The sequence below is a fragment of the Muntiacus reevesi genome, chromosome 3 (genome assembly GCF_963930625.1).
Source record: "Muntiacus reevesi chromosome 3, mMunRee1.1, whole genome shotgun sequence".
Lineage (NCBI taxonomy): Eukaryota > Metazoa > Chordata > Mammalia > Artiodactyla > Cervidae > Muntiacus > Muntiacus reevesi.
In genome coordinates, this window is record NC_089251.1 from 234,265,473 (window position 1) to 234,291,289 (window position 25,817).

Consider the following 25,817-nt stretch of genomic DNA (forward strand, 5'->3'; position numbering starts at 1 on the left):
TCTGAACCGAAATCAATTCAGCATCTCAAAAAGATTTCCAAAGAAGAATTTCCGCAACGCTTCAGCCAGCTTCTTTCTCTAAATCTTAACGTCGTACGTAACTTCAGTGCAATGGTCAAAGCCAGTATATTAACACTAATCTAATACTGTGGGCTAATCTGCAGCCCTGATCGTATTTCATCAGTTGTCCTTCTGATCATTTCTCTGTCCTAAAATCCAATCCGGGATCATACACTGCACTGCGATGTCACGTGTCTCAGGCTCTTTACTGGGGGGCAGCTCCTGTGTCACTGCTTATCTGGATACAAGTTTGAAGAGTACTGACCCGTCGCTGTGTAGAACGTCCTTTAGTTTGGGTTTGTGTGATGCTTCCTCTTGAGGGAGATTGGAAGCAAAGGATTCAGGTTATATTTCTGTGTTCTGTTGCTGGTGGTGGTTGGTTGGTTTTTGGCAAGAGTACCACAGAAGTGGCCTGCCCATCCCAGGAAGACCACGTCATTCTATCTTATCACTGATAATGTTAACTTTGATCACTTGGTTAAAGTGGTGTTTGTTCTTTGAACCCAATAGCCAGAAACCTTTTCAAAGGCTCTCTCAGTGGACTGTGGCCATCAGACAAATTCTGTCATCAGCTCTTGGATGAGGGGTCTTTAAACTGTGCTTGACTGCCCTTGAAAGGAATACTTTGGATACTTTGATCTTGAACTTCTGGCCTCCAAAACTCTGACACAATATATTTCTGTTGTTTAAGAAAAACAGCAGCAATCATGTTTGTTACTATACATATGAACTATGCAACTATAACTCGAATAGCGGGGGTCTCTGGAACCAGACAAATCAGAGTCACACAGGCTGCTTGTTTAAACTCTGACGTCGTCTCATGTCATTAGCAAAAGAGTGTTTTAAAATTGAGTCTAAACTCAAGAATACAAACATAAACAACTCAATTTTAAAATTTACAAATGAGTTGAACAGACACTTCAACAAATAAGATATATAAATATAGCAAAAAGTACATGAAAACACACTCAACATCGTATGTCACTAGGGAACTGCAAATTAAAACCAGATACCACTGTACACCTATTAGAATGACTTTTAAAATCCAAAACACTGACACCACCAAATGCTGAAGAAGATAGAGAACAAGATGAATTCTCATTCATTTCCAGTGAGAATGCAAAATGGTACAGCCACTTTGGAAGAGAGTTTGGCAGCTTCTCAGAAAACTAAATATACTCTTATTGTATGATTCAGTGATCATGCTCTTTGGTATTTATCCTTGGTTGAAATGTTACATACAAAAACTTACACATAGATATTTGAAGCAGCCCAGCTACCCTTCAGTAGGTGACTGGATGAATAGACTGTGGTACATCCACACAATGAAATATTATTCAACACTAGAAAGAAATGAACTATCAAGCCATGGAATGAACTTAAACACATATTGCTAAGTGAAAGAAGCCTGTCTGAAAAGCCCACATACCCTAGTATTTCAACTTTGTATTTTGGAAAGGCAAAACTGTGGTATCAGTTTAAAAAAAAATTAGTGGTTGTCAAGGGTTGAGGGAGGTGGTAAGGGAGACATGAACAGGAGCCCAGAGCACTTTTAGGGCAGTAAAACTGTTCAGAACAATACTGTAATGGTAGATACGTATCATTATACATTTGTCAAAACTATAGGATATACAACATAAAGAGGAATCCTGATGTAAACTATGGACTTAATTAGGAATAATGTATCTGATTTGGATCAATTTTACCAAATGTACCACACTAATGCAAGATGCTAATAATAAGAAAAAGGTGGCGAGACATAAGGATGTATGTGGGAACTCTACTTTCTGTTCAATGTTTATCCTAAGACTGCTCAAAGATTACAGTCTATTAAAAAAAAAATCAAGTCTAATCTTTTCCATGCTGCTGATTGTCCAACTGGAAATGGAGTGATTGCACCATCTGACCAAAGGGGTCTGTAAGGAGTCTCGGAATGTCGGAGGTGGTAGGGGCCATCTTCATTTACTGATAAAGAAACTGAGGCCCAAAGAAAGGATGTGACTTAGCCATGGGCACACAGTGAATGCCAAAAATGGAACCAGAGTCCCGGTCTTCTGCTGGACTCTCCCAACCTCTCCAGGTTCAGTCTCTTTGCCAAAGTCTCAAGGACTTGCTCAACTGATATATTTCCATCATTCCTCAGACTGTTTGTATACTAAACCCAAATCCAAAGCAAATCCTTTCAAATGGACACAGTGTTTAAATATTCAAACCTCCCGATTCTTGGGACTCCTATCCTGCTAACTACACAGGGGGGAAAAAAAAGTCATCTATCTGAATAAGTTATCTCCACCCCTACCTCAGGCACCAAAGCACACTGTATCAATGTGAATTTTTATTAAACTAATTTTCAAATAATCGTTAGAGTTACAATAGAGTAGCACCTTCATGAATCAATCTACGTTAGGCAAATAACCCATTTCAGCAGTTTTTTAATTTTTCAGTCATTTGACCTAAAGGAAGGCATATTTTCCCCACTGTTGACTCTGGTGCACACTTCCTCATTTTTTATGCTAATATAAGACAGACTACTTACCCCCTCTGCATGGGAAAATATAGTTATTTCATCAAAATCTCTCATTATGATGTCCTACTTTCCAATTACATCTCATACTGTTTTTCCTTCTCTTTCACTTGTTTACTTCCTCTTTGGCCTCATTCCAGACTCCAATCCCTTGACTTCGCTTTACACCCAGAAGTGAGACTGCTGGATCACGTGGTAGTTCTATCTTTAATTTTTTGAGGATAGGGGATCTATTTTCTCCTTCATATTCTCCTTTCCCTCAATTTTAGTTAAGCAGTCGAGGGCAGGTAGAAGAAATCTATTCATTCTCCTGATGGTTGTCACTACTAATATATGGCTTTTAATTTCATGTGAGCCCAGTAAGCCTCTTTTGCAGTCTTATTTTGTCTTGATCACTCTCTCTCATTCATTTCCCACATAGAATATTTCAATTTTTTTTATTATGCTCTTTAAGCTGAAACCCTATTTGATATTTATCTTTCTCTGAAAAAGACTTCACCTTCTACTCACTAGGAAAATAGAGGCCATCAGCTATAGATAAACATCTTCAAATACCTGTCTGCTCTCCCCTTCTCTTCCACACAGGTCATTCTCTTCTGTCCTCAGAGGGGAAGGCAAGCTTCCTCCCATCCCATCCAAACCTAGTTCCTTTATATATGGATTTAGATCTGCCCTCTTATCCCATCTTCTTCAAGATCTTCCCCTTTCTCCCCTGCATCAACTTCTCTCTGTTCATTTGTTACCAATGATGTGTTTTGTTTTCGTTCCTCTCAGCTTCTAAATGTGTCAATCTCTTCCCCCATCTCCTTTGGGAAGAAGTCTTCTTCACCTTTCCTCCTTCTCACTCTAGCTATGGCCCATCTCTACATCTCAAAATTTCATGCTCTCAGTTTCCTAATTTCCTTTCACTTTTCAACTCACTCCCATCTGGATTTTGGTGATTTTCTGCATTTCTATTGGTTAAGATCACCAATGTTTTCCTAATTCCTGGACTCCAGTTTCATCTGACTTTGCCTCTTTGTTGTTTAGCCTTTGAAACAGTATTTACTTGACCCTACTTTGTATTAAGAGGGTGTTGGGGAACTTCACTGGTGGTCCAGGGGCTAAGACTCTGCGCTGCCAATGCAGGGGACCTGGGCTTGACCCTTGGTCAGGGAACTAGATCCCACATGCCACAACCAAGAGTTTGCATGCTGCAACTAAAGATACAATGAAGCTGAATAAAATAAGCAAATCAATATTAAAATAGATAAAAAACAAACAAACAAAAAACATTTATTTATTTATTTTTTTTAAAGAGTGGGCATTTGGCCAGGAAACCAAAACCCTAGGATTACTCAGGACTGACTTCAACCTCTTAAAGGTTCCCGGAGAGAGTCCTGGGCTGGGCATTGCTAAGCTCCCTTTTGCCCTAAAGTACTTAGGGCTACATAAATGGAGACCAAAATAGAAGGGGAGTCCTCCTCTGTAACTCTCAGCTTCCCTAGGTCCAGGAGTGGGAAAGATGGGGTGAAGGGAAAAGGCTGATGAGGAAGACCAGTGAAGAACCTCGTGCAGATAATCCAGAAAGAAAAAAGGATAAAGTTCTGAAATAAAGACAGCTGGCAATGAAGATGACCAGTCCATGATAAGTGTGGGGGAAAACTGACAGAGTTTCTGGATTAGAGAGATGAGAAAGAGAGGATTTAAGGATGAATTCTGAGTTTCTACCCTGGGAAACAAGGGGTATGCTGTCTTCATATTAATTCAAAGAGAATATAAGAAGAAGAATTGTTTGGGAGAATGGAAAAAATGTCTTTCAGACTCTGCTTGGGCAGAATTGATTTAAGTTAGCTTGGGCAAAAGGAGAAATAGATGTATACTAAATTTGTTGGGATATAATAGTGTGAGAATGTTTTAATTTAGAATATAAAGGAAATTAGAGTTTACAGTACAGATCATGAGGTTTAGTTTTTTTAAAAAATGTCTTTGAGAATCTAGAGGGGTGGGATGAAGTGGAGGCTAGTAGGGAGATTCAAGAGGGAAGGGACATGTGCGTACTTACGGCTGATTCAGGTTGTTGTGTGGCAGAAACCAACACAACACTGTAAAGCAATTATCCTCCAATTAAAAACAATAAAGTCTTTGAGATATAGTTAAAATTTGTCTTTTTAGGTAAAAATTTGTTGAACTTAATAGTTAAAATTTTTCTTTTTAGGTGAGTTAGCAATCAGGTCTTTGTTTCTCCAAGAGGCTTTTAGGATTAAATGAACCAAAGAGAAACCTGAATCTCTGGCTTTCCCTAGCATCAACTCAGCAGCGAGTCAGAACTGGGGTTTCCAACACTCCAGCAAACATTTGCAGGGCAGATCTCCCAGATAATGAAACATCCTGTCCTGGGATTGGGGGAGAATATTTTCAGGGGGTATTCATTGGTCACTTCTAAACTTGTCCTCTATACCTGATCATTAGGTGTATATATGTTTTTTTAGGTGCCTCGTTTTGAAAGATCAATTTTGTCAGACCACATGTGGGGGCTGGATTAGTTAGGGAGATTGGAAAAGGTTGTTTTCAGTTCTTCTGAGAAAGGGAACACAATATGGGCAGCTCTGGTCATGGTAAGAAGGAATTTTATAGAGATTGTTCAGAGGGAATTAGAAATATGAACCTGAAATTAGATATTTGAATTATTGACTTAGAAGTGGTTGATGAATGCCGTGGGGTGGGAGGCAGTGTGAAGGATCTCCTGAGGGAGGCAAACAGATGAGAAGCAAGTGTATTATAGGTGGGACCCCTGCTGACCCAGTATTTAGAAGAAATGCTGAGTCAGAGGAATCCAAAAAGGAGCCTAAAATCAAACACTCAAGAGATGTACAAATGATTATATTTATTCTTTTAAAAGTGTACACAAGATCTTGATGCCTTGCTTTACAATAGCTGGACACTTTTTTTCTTGTCATGCTATATGTGTAACATAATAAAGCCCAATCTAGAGATTTGTTTTTCAAAACGGAAGACAAATACTTTTACAATAAGATCAACAATACTTTTCCTTAAAAAAAAAAAGAAAATGATTTTATTATGGCATCACTACTATATATACCTGTACTTCTTGCATCAAATTTGTTCAGTTCTTTGAAGAACGTCTTAACAACTAAAATTGCACAGATGATAGAGTAAGAGAACTAGTTTAACAAATTCAGTATAAAATAGTTCAGGACAATCATACTACAGAGTGTTAGACTACTAAAATTGTCTTAGAAAGTTATTTACAACATTATCATAATATAAACACTAAATTTTAAAATAAATCTGTGGATTTTATACAAAAATAAAGTACAAATGTCAATATAAGTTAAACACTGAATAAAACATTCATAATATCCAGTAGAAGCTATTATTAAGACTATATTCTAGGTGGTAAAATTCAAAACAGTAACCATAAGACCATGTTTCCTAAACCATTCATACTTTTAAATATTTTAGCAGTAATCACAAGATTTAGAGTTTCATTGTAAAATTTTTCATTTTTACAAATATACACAATTGTCACTATCTCTTATGTAAAAAGGCAACAAAGAATAAAAATTTCTTAGTCAGAAGTTGCCATACTATGTTAAATATATAAACTGTGAAATTTTCAAAAAAATCTCATTCCCTTTAAAAAGAAAACATGTTTTATATAAAACAACAAACACACTGCTATAAGATATCTAATCAATCTAAAAATATTTCCACACTTAAAAAAACATTAAGTACTAAATCTTCTTTAAAAGCCTTTGAAAAACTATGAACAGAACAAAATTATTTGCATTTAAATAATTCTGGTATGAAATATCTTTGGAACAGTATAAGAAAATCTTGCCAAGAGGCATAATTCTGCTGTTTGCATGCTCATTGTTCAATAATTTCCCCTAAATGCTACAAATGACTACTTTAAAACAATGTTGATATTATTTAGTTTTGTTACCTAGAGGTACTAATTTTGCATTTGGCTTAGATGTTCTTAAAATTAAACATACATATATGACCCAGTAATATGCCAATTTTATTTCCTAAGACATTTTGTTAAAATGCCATTCATATCCTAGTTACCAACTACATTCTTACAGAGAAAATGCACATTAAGCTCATTACTCTATAAACAATTTGGACTTTAGTTCAAACTTTGGTTATCTTTTCATGCTATTATGAACATGGCATTTTGTGGGTAACTGTAGATACCAGCATTATAATTAAACAAAAAGAATACTTAAGACCCCAACATTGAAACAGAATAACTTTGCTATCTTTTCATGCCATATTATGAACATGGCATTTTGTGGGTATCTTTTCATGCCATATTATGAACATGGCATTTTGTGGGTATCTTTTCATGCCATATTATGAACATGGCATTTTGTGGGTAACTGTAGATACCAGCATTATAATTAAACAAAAAGAATACTTAAGACCCCAACAATGAAACAGAGTAAATACTGACATTGGGAAAATTTTAAATGGCTCATTTTCCCTAAAGCATCAGTGCAAATCAGCAAACCTCTAGAAGAGTTTAGTCATGGAAAGAAGGAAGCATGATTTCATCTTCATTCCCTCCTTGTTGATACCGAACTGAAGAGAAGCCCAACAAGTGCCAACGGTTCCTTCGGAAGAAGAGCCAGGTCAGTCCGCAGGTAAGAGCCAAGATGCTCAGCACAGCAAATGCGATACCTATCCCTCTGTAATCAGGGCCTAGGCCAGGGAAAGGGTTGACAGTGGAGGAGAGAACAGAACAGTGATTGTCACTGATTTTATATATTAGGCTTTGTGTCACAGATGTGAACACTGTACAAATTAGATACAGTAAATGCTGACTGTCTCAGTGTCAACACAGAATTCAAACTCATCATCAAACCCTTCAGTGCTTTCTTATCCAATTTAACTGTTTTCACTCAAATCCTCTTCACTCCTATAGCAATTTTCTTTCAAAGAAATTAGAGTGGTACCATTATTCTCAAATTCCCTTCCCATCATCCTTTTGAGACCCTCATTCCCAGTATATTATCTTACTTTGACAGCAAATTGCTAAAGGTTGGTAAATGCCTGTGTTTGACTTACCTAGTACCAAATAAAGTGTTATTTGCTTTAAAGGAAATTAACCCTTTAGCATGACCTCATTGAGTTCCTCACTATTCAGTTTTAAGTGCTGTTCCAGGCCCCTATCTACATGCTGCCAAGATGGAATAATTTTGTCCCAAGGCTTTAATACCAGCTCTGTGCTGACTTTCCTTCTCTCTCATATGTCCAACTGCACACTAGACATTCCTTATGGATAGTTCATCTCCACACGGATGCTCAAAATGCCAAAACGGAACTCTTGGTTTATACTATTCTAACCCTACTTCTCCCTCACCCCAAATCTTGGGTACTAGCTCCCTATTCCACTAAGTATAGAACCTGAACACTTGACTCAGGATTCCAAAGCCCTACCTGTCTGACACCTGTCTACTTTCCATTTCTTCCTTAAGCCCACATCAAGATGTTCTGTATGAGGCCCTCTGCTCCAACTGGTACCTCTGCCTGGTGTGACTCTTCCGCTGATCCCAAAGGCCTTGGCTGACCTTCCAGATTTCAGCTTCCACATCTCCTGCTCTAAGAAGTCTTCCCTGATCACCCCTGACCTAGAGCAGTTAACCCCTAGTCTCAGCACAGTTTATGTGAGTGCCTGCTCAGCTGCGTCTAACTCTGTATGACCCCATGGGCTGCAGTCCGCCAGGCTTCTCTGTCCATGGGATTCTCCAGGCAAGAATACTGCAGTGGGTTGCCATTTCCTTCTCCAGGATTCTTTACCATCACACCACAGAGTTTATAACTATTGGATATTTTCCTCTCTTAAAAATGGACCTGCTTGGTACTCCTTATCTGTCTTCAATAGACTGTAAGCTCTGTGAGAAAAGGAATCTTACCTGTCTTGTTCATGGGTGCACCCTAGCACATAAAACAGATACTCTAAATATTTGCTGAATCAATGCATAAATATGTAGATACTGATTACCTAGAGTTAAGGTTTTATTTTTAACATCTGTATACCAAAATGGACATTTTATGCTAATCTTTAAAAATGTTGATGTGAAAATTTTAGATCTTGTTAAGATTTTTGTGGTTAATTTATATGCCAACTATGACGAAACAGAAGTTCAAAGTACAATTTCCTATAGATACTTAGGATGTTGTAACTAATTAAATACAGTTTTGCACTGTTGTTTATTATGAGTTTTATGGGAATGGGGAGAAAGGAAATGAAACAACTGCAGAATTAGACCTTTGAGCTTTTAATGTCTGAACTATAGAATAAAATACATTTTAACATTTGCCAAGAGATGACCTCCCTAAAACTCTGGCAGCTCCCATTTTTCTTAGGAAAGAATTATACAAAGTTTCGACAGTTCAGTACTTTCCTCTGGGAATCCTAGACATCTTGTGCATTTACTGTCATTTGTAATTTATTTTTCTGAGGGAAAGAATCTTTATGACTTAATCAAAGTTTGTTTGGATATACTCTAAGGACTAAGTACTCTGGGACAAAGTACAAAACTTTGCACACAATTGAATCATACATTTATTGCCTGATCCATTCTTCAAAATGGTTCCTTAAGGACAGGTTACATACTTACCCAAGGGAACTTTGCAGACAACTCTTCCATAGCCACGTGAACATTCAACTTTTGTCCAAGTTTCATTTGAAGCTAACAAAATGCTACATTGTCCACTGCCACTCTTAATTTTATTTGTCCATCTGACAAATGTCACTTTTGATCCATCTAACCAATTCCAAGACTGATCTAAAGAAAGAAGTTTGTGTACTGTAACTAAATTACTAAGGTAAAAAGCACATGGTTCATACAATTCATTTATTCAGAACTGTGCTGTGCCACTATTTTTAAAATGAAATTTACTGAAAGTTAAAATATTAAAATCAGCACATCAGTTGCACTTGACATATTTCAAGTGTTCAACAGCCACATATGGTTAGTGATTACTACATTGGACCAGCACAGCCATAGAAAAAATTTCATCTTTGTAGAAAGTTCTATTAGACAGCACTTAAATAGAGTATGGTGTTATAAATGAAGTGCATAATGCCTACACATTTATTGTGTGATGGACTGATTTCTAAAGATCTGTATCCCTTGTCCCTTGCTTCCCACCCATGATTTCCCCCATTAAAAATCATTCACAGTGTGCTGGTGAGAGAGGAAGAGTCCTGCAGGGTCCAAGAAGTCCTCCCCACCATGACTCCCCCTCTGGTTCCCAGCTGACGGAGCACCACCTTGTGGTGATAGTATAAACACAACTTGTACTTCCTTTAGGGGGCCAACTTAGAATTCACTCACTTTTCACACATACTTAATATTTTGGAATTCACATTTATTTCAATTATTTAGAATTCAAATTTGTATAAAATGTGAAGCCAACTTTCTATTATTCTATCAAAGATGTACTGTTAATTCATTCATCAATTCTAAGTGCATGGAAACAATCTATTATTCCTTATTGAAGAATTCTTCCACAAATCTTTCTGGACCAAATCTCTGCAATTTTATTAAGGTAATATAAAAATCACCAATATAAAAAAAATCACCATTAAGACTTAATTTCACTCTATGGTTACAAAAAAAAAAGTAAAAATGTTTCAAGAGGGAAGGGAACAACAAGAAGACAACTTTCTGAATAATAGCTAAGAGCTACAAAAACACCAGGTGATAGACACTAGAATGCTATGGAAAGTAACCAACGGGTTCCTGGTGGGATACACAAGGGACACAGATACTGCCATAGGAGGAAAAAATATCCTGTTGACCCAAGTATCTTAAGCCTCTAAAATAATTCCAGTTGATTTAACCTTATTTTCTATTTCATTAGTGTTTCCATCATTACTAATAAGTCATTCATTTATTTATTAGGAATTTATAAGCCTCTAAACCAGCAGACCTAGCTTATTCATCACCAAGAAGCATTAGAGTTAGCCACCACTTGACAATCTTTAGTGAGGCTGATTTGGCATTCAGGACAAGTTAGAACTCTCTTTGCACACTCTACACACAGATATTTACCAGCAGAAAGTTGAGATAATCCAAGCCAAACTCTCATGGTAATGTTATTATTTTCCCTCATTAGTCTGCTCACAAATTTATTCTCATCTTCATCCTTTATGGTAACGATAGTTGCAGAATGGGCTGTTGAAGGAAAACAAACCCTAAGTCAATTAGCATTATGCCAACTAGAGAAGATTGAGGGCAGGAGGAGAAGGGGACAACAGAGGACGAGAAAGTTGGATGGCATCACTGACTCAATGGACATAAATTTGAGCAAACTCTGGGAGACAGTGAAGGACAGGGAAGCCTGATGTGCTTCTGTTCGTCGGGTTGCAAAGAGTTGGACATGACTTAGTGACAGAACAACAATAATCAAGATTAAGATCATGAAAATATTCAAACTTGACACAGAGTATATAGCGTTAATACACACAAGTATAGTGTTAATAGCTTCCAAAAATGTTAGAAATATTTCTAGGTTGAAACTTTGTGTATATACATATCTTATGTTTCCTCAAAATGTTTGCATGTTAATATTTCTGGGCCTTGGAACTACTTAACCAGTGAGACCTTCCTGTATGAACAGCTAGTCATAAGAAGTGGGGTGTGTGATGAAAGAAATCTGTGTTCCCCTGTAGAGTTTCAACACTCTCTTCTCAACAACTGGTTCTGTATAATAAGTTAACTTTAAATGTGCTTCTGTTAAAATGAAAATAAAAGCAAATAGATTTGAGATGTTGGAGAGCATTAGCCTTCCTTTTAATAGTATTTTATACATAAGTATACATGGTCATGACATTGTATACTGTCTGAAATACAGTATGGAATTGAATGAGTGAGTATTCCTCAAGTTTGATAGGCTGCCTTAAACCCACAGAGATAATAGCACTATCACCAGCATCAGGCAAGGGATAGAAACAAAATAATACCGGGACTTGGAAACTAATCCAAAATGGAATCAAATAGTCTTCAATCCGAACAAGTTTATCCATACTTGAACTAAAGCATGTCTTTTGTGGTGTGAAGTATTAAAAGAAGGGCAAAGGAAAGCATTTTCTCCTCTATAGATCACCACAGTGTGCGGGTACTTTACCTTTTATAATACTAATCTCACATAAAAGTTTCCATCATGTAGCTAAGCGGTAACAAGGAGATTTTTAAATCAGTAAAGTGTCTCCATAACATAGCAAAATAAATAAGATAAATGTCATCTGCCTAAATTGCTACCTAAGGATGCAGGTCTTTGAAATACTCTAGGTGGTCTCCTTAGAAGTTATTTCACAGTTTGACTACGGTCTAAGATTCTCATGGGAGGGAGTCAATCATGGCTGCTCTTTCATTTTAGTTAAATCTGAAGATTAAAAGTCCTGTCCCCTATAGTGTTCAGAGATGTGGGCCACGGGTCCGTTTTGCAGAATGAACAACCAATGCTTCTTGGACTTTGTTACCCTGGTCAGGTTAAACTTACTTATTAATGACTAAGTAATGAAAAATCTACAATTTTGTATTTACTACTTAATCAACTTTACAAAAAATCTGCTTCTTAATCCTTTCATCTGAGCATATCTAGCTGTATTTAAAATGGTTTCATTTGTCAGTGTTTTCACATAATAGTTTATTTAGCAATTTTTTATTCTACTTCTTCCCACTTACTTTTATATACCATCTACTTATTCTTATACTGATCATTTTTTACTGGCTGTTCCAGTAGTCCATTGAGTTCATATATCATGAAATACTTAACCATTTCTGAACCACTGGCAATTAGGTTATAATGCTATTATAATTAGTGAGTGCTTCACAAAGATTTTCAAAAATATAATATTTATTCTAAAGGGTTTCCTTAAGAAAAATTCTAATGACTAAATTACTGAGCAAAGAAAATCAACACATTTTAACTCACCAAGCTCTGAACAAAACTGTCTGGCTTCTGAGAAACTGTGCAATGCCTGGTCAGACATATAACAATGGTCCCTGTACTGAATCCACTGTGACTTGTTCCTTTTTGCTGCTGGACATCTTGATGAGTAAGTATAAGAGGACACCTCTTTAGCTGTAAAAATGTCAGACATAACTGTGAACATGCACAGAAAAATATGACTGGCTTTTAAAATCTCACTGATACCTGTAGGTAAAATCTCACATGGTTCCTGTAGGTAAGAGGCATTCAATTTCAATACACATCAGAGAGGGCTATAGCCCACACTCTGAGAACGCAATTTCATTAGCTTTTTGGAAAATCATTTTTAAAACTGAGAATAGAGAGGAAAGTACTTAACTCTCTAAGATGAATTTAGACTAAAGTAAAAACAACTAGAAAGAATTGAGAAGAAAAGACAAGGCTGGGTAGGCCTGTAACAAATTTGAAATAATAATTAAAATTCTTTCTTTCTTTGGATTCCTTTTTGTATTGATCACAAAGATCTACTTTTACCTTGCCATAAAAAAAATCATACCCACATTGAAAACTTGGTAACTTGTTTACAAAGCACAACAGATCAGCACTGAAATATCTATCTCAAGCCAAAAAAAAAGGAGGTGTGGTTTCTCAGCTCTGAACAATTCCCCTGGCTTCCATGTAAACTGTTTAATTTTCAGTCATTCTCTATAACACAAGAAGCCCGTGTAATGAAGCCTATTCCCCTTAACACCATTGTTAATTCCAACAGCAGAGAGTATGAGAACTGGAAAGTAAATTGCCAGCATCCTGTTGACCGGTTACAGATTATCTGAATCAAATATCTGATCTGGTATGGCCAGTGGTCTCAACCCATACCATTGTTCTCTAAGCATTATGCATGGTCTGCATGTCCTTCAGTCATTGAAGGCTTTCCTGCTTTTGTTCCTCATTGCAGTTTGGTAGAATTCTTTTCATTTATGATCCCTATGATTCCAGAAGAATGGCTACTGCCCTTTTCTTTCCCACTAGAGACTTCAGGATGGTTCTCCATTCCTTATTCTGCTTCTCTATCCTGTTTCTCCACTCGGGCTCAATCTTTTTTGAAATCTAGTTATTTGATTGACTTCTGCCTCCACACTTTTCACTAATGCCACTAGTTTGGGCTCTAAGTCTTCCTTCAGTTTGAAAACTGATTACTCCTGGGTAAGCTTCCTAGCTGTAGATGACCAAAAGTCATCTAAAAATTAACCTGCGAAGTCTGTAAGACTTGTGACAATTCTTTGTTAAGGTTGTGGTGGAGGAAGATGCTACTAACAAGTGCTTGATTCTATCATATGGTGAAAATAGTATCTCTGACAAAAAATATACTGCTGACTACTCTATCACTGCACAGGCAATGGTGTGTGTTGTTTTTTTAGATTCAAAACATGCTGAACACTGGCTACCAATGCATGGCTAGGACTAGTGGACTTTTATGAATGGGTTGGCTTTAAAAACAATTCTTCATACACTGGGAACATATGGAAATGCCTTATCTTCAAAGTCTATTTGTTTCTAGTCCAAGCTGAAAATGGCCTGTCTTAAACGGCATATATTTTCTTTTCTTACTGTTCTTTATTGAGTTTTGCTTCCAACTCTCACATTATTTTTTCCCCGCAAGGGCCAGCCTTGTGGTAAGTTTGCTATATTCCTGTCAAGAAGATTCCATTTTGTTTGAAAGGGGATAAAATATACATTATGTAAAATTTACCATTGTAACTATTTTTCACTGTACAGTTCAATGGCATGAAGTACATTCACATTATTAAGTAATCATCACCACCATCCACCTCCAAACTGTTTCATCTTGCAAAACTGAAACTCTGCTCCAATTAAATAATAACACCTCATTCCTTCTTTCCTGCAGCAATCACCACTCTACTTTCTTTTTTATTTATTTATTTTTTTTTTTTTTCTATTTTTTTTTTTTCTCTACTTTCTATAGTAGAAACATTTGGAAAATGTTTAGTTACACAAAACATTTCTTTACTATAAAAACTTTCAGAGCCATTAATATGGTAAATCACCTAAGATTTTTCTCAAATCTATATCCTGTAGAACCCATTTTTAAAAAGGAGAATCTCACTCTCTGAAAAACACTGCTAAGTGAAATTAAAATTCATAAATTCTAGAGTAAAACTCACTGAGTAACAGAACAGTTGAAAATCTTTGAGAACAAATTCCCTGAATGGGCATATCATATTTGTTTCTCTTCACAAAGTATCAAAATTATTTTGCTAGGATTTGTGAATAAACCTTATTTAATATCTATAAACATTATTTTGCTTACTTAATCAGGTACATAAAACAAATGTGATGGTTTAGTAAATATACAGCTATTTGAAATCAAGTCTTACATTCCGTAGGTTTATAACAAATAGCACCATCCTTAACAGAGTTGCAGTTTTCATGCTTCCAAATTCCTTTTGGATCCAAGACAACACAATTTCCAGCAGATTTTTTATCTTTCCATGGAATATAGTCAAAGGCACTGCCATCAGACCATTCAAAACTTGATTTACTTCCCTGTATTAAGAATAATAGTGATAATCTGAATTCATATGTATGACTTCAAAAGAACATTGAGATGAACATGCACACTTTAAGAAGTATAGGAATGCAGTGTTAATTATTTGCTTATAAGTACTATAGATCTGAACATATTTGTAAAACCAGGGATTTACTTTTGATGCACTTATTTGAGACATCTGCTCTGGCATATAATTTAAATAGGACTTTAGAGATAGAGTTACTACACTCTATCTCTAGATTTCTTTTTTTAGGGGTGAGTTTACATAACACTAGAAATTAGATGACATGGAAATGGCTTCCACTTGTCACAATTGCAGGTTTACAATCCCAATCTTCATTTACTCTAAATACTGTTTTTTATGCTTTACAGTGTTGTGGTTTGTGTCCCTGGCTTGATTTTTTTCATATTACAGAAGTTATCGAGCAGCAAGGGGCTGGAAGAGAAAAATAGTTCCCAAGAAATTCATATTGGAAGATTACTTTTGATTTGTCCTTGATTCTTTAATCCTAACTTGCCATCCTTTTACTTTTCCCACTTTATTTAGATTAGGCCTCCATTCTAATCTCAACAGACTGTATTTTTTATACTAGATGTTATTATCAGTACATATATACATATATATGTATACACATATACACTACTTAATAGGATTCAAATAGTGCACAAAAGGCAGGTTTACCAACAGAGGATTACTTTCAAATAGTGTTAATTTCTAGGGGGAAGTGGGGTGAAAATATACATCTATATTTTAGATGTAGTTAAGAGTTTTACTTGGCACTTAATATAATTTTTTTAACTTTTATTTTGTATTGGAGTATAGTCAGTTAACAATGTTGTGATAGTTTCAGGTGAACAATGAAGGGATTCAGCCATATGTATACATGTATCTGTCCTCACCCCAATACAAATTTTGTGCTAATAATCCTCTATTAAGGAAAATATCATCACCCCTATTTGACAGATGAGGAAATAAGCTTGCAAAGGTATAATAACTTGCTTGTGGTCACCCAACATATAGATAGAAGACCTGCCACTCATATTGGAACTCAGATTTTTCTGATCCCAAGCCATTCCCTTTTTACCAGCTCTTCACTGGTCCATCCCAAATAGGTAACAGAGCTGTTGCTGAGATATTAACCTACTGAGTCCTTAGGATGGCTTGGCAGGGTCTAGGGCAGCTGTGGTCCTGGACAGGAGCCCTAGTCTTCTATCTGTTCTACATTGTGAAAAGAGAGAAAGCACTATGGTATGCAAATGCAATCCCAGGACTTAATCTGATGTTACACTTTGAGTTAATATTTTATGCTCAAATTTCCGACCCTCTAACATACTTCGAAAGTTTCTGGAAAACAAAATAAGACTTACATCATGACTTGAGAGCCCAACCCATAGTGGAAATCCGTCACGCTTTACGATATCTTCCAGAAAAAGCTGGCCATTTTGGTCATGAACACTTGCCAAATGACCTCCACTTTGAGAACATGCATTTAATGCTTCATACCATGTTACCTTTTTTTGAATAACATTATAAATACCATCTTCATATGGAATAAACTGTGGCAGAGTAGTATTATATTCTTCCTTGTAGTCAACTATAATATTTAAATTAAAAGTGTTAGTGATTAAATTTAAATTATTTAAAATACATAATTTGGGTAATATTGCACATACAACCATTTCAAAAGTTAAATAAAATTGGACTATAAGAAGGTCAAATGCATACTTTTTTTTCTTATTGCCACAGCTTATTTAATAGGCTCTTAACTATTACAATTGTCTGGGTGATTAAAAAAAGGCATAAACACTGTCTTTCATTTAAGGAGCTCACATATTAGTTGGGCACAGAAAACACCACCACCTGAAATGAGGGCAAAACAATTAACCACTAGAATACTTGTGACTGACTGGAAAAGGAAAGATTCATCTGAATTAAGAGAGTCAGAAAACCTGCTTAATAAATTAGGTCTCCAGATTTTGGTTAGCTGAAATTAGTTCTAAAAAGAAATATAGTAACCAGAAAGTCAACTAAAAACAATCAAACAACTACAGTAATAACAAGACCACAATTATGAGGGTATTTCAAAGGGACACAGAAGCCATGTTAAAGAGGACCAACAGCCAAATCTGGAAAAATTCAAGGAAAATATTAAAATAATACAGTCTATTATAGTCCAAAGTATAAAAAAAAAACCATGATCACAAACTGATAAGAATAAATGACTAAATGAGTTTTTAGATGGAAGAGAACAGACAACTCTCCTATGTAGAACTCCAAGTTATTTATGTAGATACTCCCCACTGCAGGAAGGTAGAAAACAACTCTCCATTCCCTAAGTGAGGACTGAGTGTGGTAACTTCCTAAGAGTACGCTACGGGAGGTAGGAAGAAGAGCAACTCTGTAGTGGAGGGAGCTAACAAACATTACCTGGACCCAGGTGATCAAGGTCAAAACCCACAGTGACAAGTAATAAGCTACGTTGAGAGCATATATCCTTCATAGGATGTGATGAGGATGACATTTTAGCTCTTTGGCTTTTTCCCTAAACCCCAAACCCGTAACTCCAGTTTAACCATGAGAAAAAGATCAGCCAACCCAAACTGAGGGACATTCTACAAATCACATGACCAGTGCTTCTCAAAATTGTCAAGGAAAGAAAGAAAATCTGAAAAACTACCATAGTCAAGAAGAACCTAAGAGAACATGATGACCAAGTGTAACGTAGTATACTGGATGGATTCCTGAACACAAAAATAACATGAAGTAAAAACTAAGGAGAGCTGAACAATACATGGACTTTGGGTAATAATAATCTACCAATATTGGTTTATTTGTTGTAACAAGTGTCCCATACTTCAGACAGCTGTCAACAACAGGAGAAACCTGTTACAGTGTATATGGGAACTCTCTGCACTATCTTTGCAACTTTTCTGTAAATCTAAAACTATTCGTGTTAAAGTTTTATTTAAAAAAGAAAAAGAAAAGAAAGAAGGTAGAAGACATCATGGCAGGGAAAAAACCCATAAATAAAGGTACAAGTGAGAAAGGGTATACACTGTACGTGGACAATTAAGAGATCAGCCTGACAGGAAAAGATCTTTAACGAACCAAAAATGGTGGGAAAAAACGGAGACTGGGAGAAAGCCTAGAAATTTAGAAGAGACACTGGTTTCTAAAAAGTCTCAAAGGTTTACAGGAACTCAAAATAACTTATAGTAGGGAATTCCTGGAGATTGTTGATAGAAATGGTGCATCTGAAAGTTATTCTCCAAGAGTATGAAGGGAAAAGGTGGGCCCAGATGTGACTGTGATGGGCTCCATGTTAGCAGAGGGCTCAGAGCAGAATGGCCATAATGACAGTTTTTAAGCTGTAAAAAATTTAAACCTGATATGCATTAAAAAGTAGACTTATTTAAGGAATTATGCAAAGTTGAGAAACATGCATTTTTAGCCTAGACTGTCAAAACTACCCACACATACTTTCTTATTCATAGAAATTTTATCCACCCTCCAAGGCCCAACCAAGTTTTTCCTTCTCTCCTCAATGCATTCTTAGTTTTCATTATATCTGTGTTCACTGGTGTCTTGATTTCTCAACAAATTTAAGCCTGTACATACTAAATAACCTAAGACTAACCTACATAAAACAACAATAAACATTTAATGCTGTTTTCCCAACTGCATTCATTTTACTCCTTGAGATCAAGACCATGACAACAGGGAGTGTGTCTTCCTCCAAAACCTCTGTGGTGCTTCTCATGGTACTGAATACAAGGGAGCTACTCAGAAAATTCAGTTGCATAATGCCCACTAGTGGAGGTAATGGCTTTACATTCTCTTTCTCTGCAGTAGAAACTCTGCCTTAGCATACTTACCCATTTCAATTTTACAAGCCAGAATGCTGTGCTGGTGAAAGTATAGTAAGTCTTCAACAACATTAAAGGTTTGAATATCCCAGAAGCCATCAGTACTCAAGCCAGCAACAAACTTGCTATTTTTTATAGCTGGTCTTCCTGACCTCCACTGTGTATATGACAGCGTAGTCTTGTCAGACCACATAAGAGAATTATCTAGAAAAGAAACATTTTTTTTCCTATGCTTAGAGATTAAATTAAGACTTGAATTACAGTTACAAGGTTAATATCTCAAACTCAAGTAATTTTCTATCTTTATTTACAACATTCTAAAGGTTGTATACTTATGTGTGTTTCTCTAAAATAGCTTCCAATTTTAACAGTAAACAATGCTTACTTTTAACCTAGAAAGTACAAATTATACATATGAAAAATAAAATTTACTTACAATTCTATCATCCTGAAATAATTTAACATTTTGTTATTATTTCATCCAATATTCACTTTTTTATACATGTATGTTTAATTGTGATAAAAATTAACATAACTATTTAAAAAATTAACATGTTATAAAACTAGTGGTAGAAAACTGGACTTAAACTATGCACAATTTATGTCAACTGATTTTTTTAGTTGTGGTAAGGTGAATGGGGGCTACTCTCTAATTGCTATGCATGGGCTTCTCATTGCAGTGGCTTCTCTGGCTCCAGGCGCATGGACTCAGTAGCTTTGGCACATGCGCCTAGCCGCTCCATGCCATGTGGGATCTTCCTGGACCAGGGATCAAACCCATGTCTCCTCCATTGGCAGATGGATTCTTAATCCCTGAACCAGCAGGGAAGTCCTCGGTTGTTTCTGAAAACATAACTAAGAAGGTACAGCAGAGGGTACAATTGAAATCTCTAACTATATCCTGGGTCTAGTTTCTGCTGCTCCACACAAGATCACTGTTTCCTCAGTCACTTTCAGGTAAAGCTAGAATTCTTGCCTGGAGAATCCCACAGAGGAGCCTGGAGGGCTACAGTCTATGGGGTTGCAAATAGCTGGACTGACAACTAACACTTTCACTTTTTTCCAAAATGGGAAGCGTCTACCTAGCTCCTCTCCATTTTTTTCCATCCCCAAATCTGAGTATTCAAGCATCATTAGAGAAAAGACTTGGGCAACTAAATCCCATCATGATGAACTTATCTTCAGCTGGCAACCCAAGTCTTAGTCATTGCTTGATAGCTTAATTTTTGTTAACTCATCTGCAAGCTATAAACAAGAAAATCTTGAGTGGTTTTTAGAAAGAGACAGGTTAGATAGCAAAGAGTAGACTATTTTTAAAATGGCCAGATTTGGGTAATTTAGCTTCTTTGTTTACCCTACGTCTAGCTATCATTGTCCTATGCCTCTCACTCAGGCCCCTCTTTGGGTAAATATACGTTTTTGAGGCTTTATGCCCAGAGAGTGATTTTTTTTTCTAATTTCAAAATTTTATGATTTTTAGGACACCTCTTAATGAGTATCTTTCTAAATTGGTCTTACTTCTCCTATATTAGAGTCTGTGTTTTTAAAAAAGTTTCATAGCAATTATATCTTGGGTTTGTGGCATTACAATCTCAAACATTCTAGTCCATTGGCAGACTATGTCTCTCCTTCTCTAATGTGTACCCCAAACCAATGACATAAACCCAAAAATGCAACATTAGAAGTGTACTTCTGTTCTCACTCAGCTCATACACCTAGAGATATAAAGTAAGTATTAGAGATTTATGTGGGAGTACAGTCATTTTTAGTTAGTCTTGTACTGCTAGGAGGGAGAGTGGAAAAAGGAAATAATTTTTCACCATTAAACTCTAAGCTTGGTGGCAAAGGTATTTTAGTGGCAGGGCAGAGACACAAAAACTACCTTGGTATCTGTGTAAGTTATACTAAGTACATAATTATAATTTTGTATGTTGATAAACAAACACTTTGAAAGCTATACTTTTACAATGTGATAAACAAGTAGTTCATAATGAACTATGAATATAGAAAAAAACAGTAGATTTACAACTTACTTTCATAAATTATACCCAACATGACCCATGAAGCCATGTACTTGTAGTGTAGAAGCTGCTCAAGAACAAAGTTGTTCTCTTTTTCATCTCGAATACTCAGAATATGCGATTTTGGATCTGTTAAATAAAAAATAGCCAATAATTCAAACAACTATTTAGAACACTTTGTTTGATAGATTTAGGAATTTTTACTTCCCAGTTTAATACACTTCAAAACAAACAACAGTAGAAAATAAGAGACATAAATTAAAACCATCTTGTACTACAATGAATAGGTTGAGAAGTTTTCAAACATTTTGATCTTAAATTTGGTCTCATAGAATAGTGAAAAACTAGTAGTTGAGTAGAGAATTTGAAACACTGATTTGCTTCTCCTCAAAAGGCTTGAGTTGGTATAAATCCACGTATATTAATGATACAATGTCAAAGACTATTAAATAAAACCTCTTGAATGGGCTAAAAGTAAAAAATCTTCCTTTTCCTTAGAGATCACTGTTTTACAGGAAGTTTTTAAAAGTTTAATATTTCTCAAAGTGTGTTCCTCAGGGGTTCCTCAGAAAACAGTTACATTGAAAAGAACTTTACAAACAACAGTTAACCAAAGTTAAACTACTTCATTCATGCCAGTATTTCTCAAAGTACATGCTAATGTATATTTGATAATGTTTTAACAGGAAACAAAGATGTGTGGCATTTCTCATCCTTGTTCTTTTACTAAGAATCTTTTTTTTTTTAATAGAACACCTCTTAAAAGTAGTGTTCCAGAGAGCACACTTTGGGGAATAATGGTTTGATACCTTCCCTAGGGATTTTCTACAAAGTTGATGGGTCCACTGTTAAAAAGTCACAAATCCTCAGTGGACCTCATAGGAAATATCTGGATAACCTTGAGAGCTGAAAGTATGAAATCTGTATTTCTTTCAAGCAGAGGTGCTTCTTTATAGCTTATCTAAGCTTTTAGCAACTCAGACTAACCTATTTCCTCTTTGCCTGCAGCCTGAGTTGATTTAACATCCAGTTCCCTAGTCTCAGTGTCATTTCTTTTCCCTTGTAAGTAGAATCCACTTTGTTTATACATGTAAAGTCAGACTAGGTCTCTAATGGATAGGTTAAAAATGAAGGAACTCATATACTTTCCATTTTAACTAAACACAAATTTTAATACTTTGTCATTGACAATGCAGAAATGAGGAGATGGATATTGTTGAGTTCTTGTTACTACTGCTAATGAGAAATATTTATAATGCACTCAGGTGAGATTCGTTTTAAGAGCATAATGTAACATACAGTGGCTATATGAGATACTTACTCAGTGTCTGGCATTTAGAATGAACTTCATCTTGTGTTGTTACTCTGTATCTATTTTCTGTTATCAAGAAATTGTAGCAAGAGTTCTGAAATGGTATCCATGGAGTATTTAGAACAGGAGATGGACAGTGAACACTGTCAACTGGTTTGACCTCTTTCTTAGTCTCATCTAGAAAAAGAATTAATGGTTAAGAATTCTAATTGCATATATATATATTAAATCATGTTCATAGTAATTAGACCTGATTTGTAGGAAATATTCAGGAAGCCAAGAAATAATAACTTGGTGATGTTTATTCTGTTTATGCTTGGATAAAATGTGACCTCTTAACTGGCTTTCTGTAGGAAGGAAATTATTTAATACAATTTTCTTTCCCCTGATGTGGAATGAGTAGAATAATATGGATAATGAAGTGTTATTAGCTTAGATGCAATTTCTGTCTTCCTGTATTGCCAGACTTCAAATACAAAGGACCACGTCAGAGAAACCATACAAATATAATAATAGGTACCTAAATATAACTTTGGGAATGCACCTTCAGTTTTCTGGTTACTGATATCTTCTCTAATTTTAAAGAAATATTTATGAAACATGTGATGTTCTAAACAAGTTATTGCTCTAACCAAAGCAAATAGAAATAATTTAAAATCTGACACCTAGAAAATCTGAATTCAGCTTTTTTTTTTCATTTTATGAAAAGGCTATACATTAAAAAAGATGCAAATAGAGATATGCTCTACTCAAAGCCAATCAAACTGATTTAATATGTAGTACAGACCATTCAGTACAGTATTTCTCCTAGCTCACGGCAACTCCCTTTGTGAAGTAGTCTTTTTTCTAACCACAAACCCACAAATGTGGGCCCCTGAAAGTTGTAAAACCACTTTCCTCTGACTGGGCTAGAGATTGCATATCTGACTCAGCTGAGTCTATCAGGTTCTCTCTACAGATATGAAAAGTGGGATTCAGAGACAGTCAATTCATCTCCAGTTATGGCTAAAATTGAAAGCTGCAGAGCTGCCATGTTTCACTATGTGCAGAGAAGCAGAAAGTATATAAAGATAAGAGTGCAGATCCACAGAACAGAGAGGTGGAAGACCTCTGGCTTACAGACTCATTTTCCTCAGAAGGTGCAGCTCTATCCCCGTTTCTGAAGATCTAAATTTCTCTTAAGTGAGCTCATTACGGTTATTTGCAACTAAATCAATCTTAGCAGTGACTCATAAAACAAATGTGAAGTGTTGAAAAGAATTACAAAAGAATGCCCACAGATGTAAGTTTTCCATAGCAACATAAACAAAAAGGTACACAAAATGAGGCTAACAAGGACTTAAAACTCAAAGGCCAATTACTATCTGTTGACAGAAATAAAGATAAAATACATCTAAAATAACAAATTAATGACAAAATATTTAACATATAATAATTCTTCATTACAAATTTTCACAATAAATTTTGTTGTAAAAAGGACAAGATTATAATTGCTTTATAATTTTAAAACAAGATTTCAAATCCATTTTCCCCGAATTCCACTACTCATAAGACTGATAACAATTAGTGTTAAAATACTTGAAATTAGCATACTTCCTGAATAATAGCAAATAGCGCCTGGTTGATTATTATCGCAATCCAATGTTTTCCAGAATCCATCAGTATCTAATACTACACAGTCTTCAAGTTGTTCATTATTTTCAGGCCAGCGACTAAATTGAAGATGTTTCCCATCTGACCAACCAAAATTGAGTTCATCCTGGAAGGAGAAGAAATATATTTTAAGTGGCAACCCTTCATCTTATCCCGACTATTTGATTTTGACCCTTGTGGTCGATATAAGAGCTTCCCTGGTGGCTCAGACAGTGAAGAATCCACCTGCAATGCAGGACTCCTGGGTTTGATCCCCGGGTAGGCAACAGCCCCTGGAGAAGGGAATGGCTACCCACTCCAGTATTCTTGCCTGGAGAATTCCATAGACAGAGGAACCTAGTGGGCTACAGCCCACAGGGTACAAAGAGTTGGACACGACTGAGTGTAACTTTTAATTTTACCTTATATTTAGTACATATTTACAAAGCACTTACTATGTATCAGGCATTGTTTTAAGTACTTTGCAAATATTATATAATCCTAATAACAACCATATGAGGCACACAGGTACTATCATATATCCATTTTATAGATGAGGAAACTGAAGTCATGCACCATCACACAGAAAGTAAAACCACAGTGAGCTGGGATTCAAATCCAGGCCATCAGACACTGGAGTTCATAGTCTAAACCATTATGCTTTGCTGCCTCACACATAATTAGAACCATTGGTTGTTGGAAATCAGAAAGCAAAAATGGAGTAAGGACCACTGTGAGCACTGATTAACTTAGAGATAGTGTAGTAGTGGAAAGAACATTGGTTTGGAGCTACGCGTACTAGTTTTGAATTCTGGTTCAGTCATTTGTCAGCTTTTGATTGTCATATTACCTTGCCACATTTCCATCCCTTCTTCTATTAAATGGATGTAACAATTAATCTCACTGGTTAGAATCAATGGGGTAACGGGTAAGACATAAATCAGTGGCTAGCTGGTACACAATAAGAGTTACATGGGTGTTAGCTCCGTTTTAAACTCTCAGGCCCTGTGGATCTCATATCGCTCTTTTCACACTTGTCTTTGAAGAGAAACTTCCTTATTCACTACATTCTATTGTGCGCTAGAAACCTGTTAACATCTCTGTTTACATCCTGACAAAAGCATGACTACCTGTCTTGAGAGAGGCTTTCAAGGTAGCTGCAGACGTGCAGGTGACGGCTTGTCAAGTACAGGCCTGCCTGAGCTCTCCCGTGGTGCTCCCAGGGCACCAGGCCTTACTCACTGGACCACTGAGGTATGCTTTCCTGAAACCCATGGCAATTTGGCATCACTGGCTTACATGGAACATTGGGCAAAGGCCATAGGCAGTCCCTTTAGTGAATCAAAAATAGCAAAAGCAGTCAAACCTCAATACCACCAACTATTTCATCCAGAACTGTTCTCCACCAGCATTCCTAAAAAATGATGCTGTGAAAGTGCTGCACTCAATGTGTCAGCAAATTTGGAAAACTCAGCAGCGGCCACAGGACTGGAAAAGGTCAATTTTCATTCCAATCCCAAAGAAAGGCAATGCCAAAGAATGCTCAAACTACCGCACAATTGCACTCATCTCACACACTAGTAAAGTAATGCTCAAAATTCTCCAAGCCAGGCTTCAACAGTACATGAACTGTGAACTTCCAGATGTTCAAGCTGGATTTAGCAAAGGCAGAAGAACCAGAGATCAAATTGCCAACATCTGTTGGATCATCTGAAAAGCAAGATAGTTCCAGAAAAACATCTACTTCTGCTTCATTGACTATGCCAAAGCCTTTGACTGTGTGGACCACAACAAACTGTGGAAAATTCTGAAAGAGATGGGAATACTAGACCACCTGACCTGCCTGTTGAGAAACAGTATGCAGTCAGGAAGCAACAG

The 25,817-nt window shown here is 36.2% G+C and overlaps 1 protein-coding gene across 2 annotated transcripts in view; it reads right to left on the minus strand.

The window, feature by feature from the left end:
* The window catches only part of LY75 (lymphocyte antigen 75), a 116,321-nt gene that overhangs the window by 27,892 nt on the left and 62,612 nt on the right, over positions 1 to 25,817 (minus strand). Inside the window, exons 26-35 of one of the 2 annotated variants that reach the window (XM_065931617.1) lie at positions 23,901 to 24,066; positions 22,317 to 22,484; positions 21,008 to 21,124; positions 18,984 to 19,178; positions 16,476 to 16,702; positions 14,935 to 15,103; positions 12,542 to 12,691; positions 10,657 to 10,779; positions 9,217 to 9,384; positions 5,460 to 7,294 (exon numbers count right to left, since the gene is read on the minus strand). In XM_065931617.1, coding sequence (XP_065787689.1) covers positions 7,116 to 7,294; positions 9,217 to 9,384; positions 10,657 to 10,779; positions 12,542 to 12,691; positions 14,935 to 15,103; positions 16,476 to 16,702; positions 18,984 to 19,178; positions 21,008 to 21,124; positions 22,317 to 22,484; positions 23,901 to 24,066 — 1,662 coding nt within the window. In that variant the 3' untranslated portion in view covers positions 5,460 to 7,115. Of the gene's footprint in view, positions 1 to 5,459; positions 7,295 to 9,216; positions 9,385 to 10,656; positions 10,780 to 12,541; positions 12,692 to 14,934; positions 15,104 to 16,475; positions 16,703 to 18,983; positions 19,179 to 21,007; positions 21,125 to 22,316; positions 22,485 to 23,900; positions 24,067 to 25,817 lie in introns of those variants that run through there. The other variant, XM_065931619.1, reaches the window with a different exon arrangement.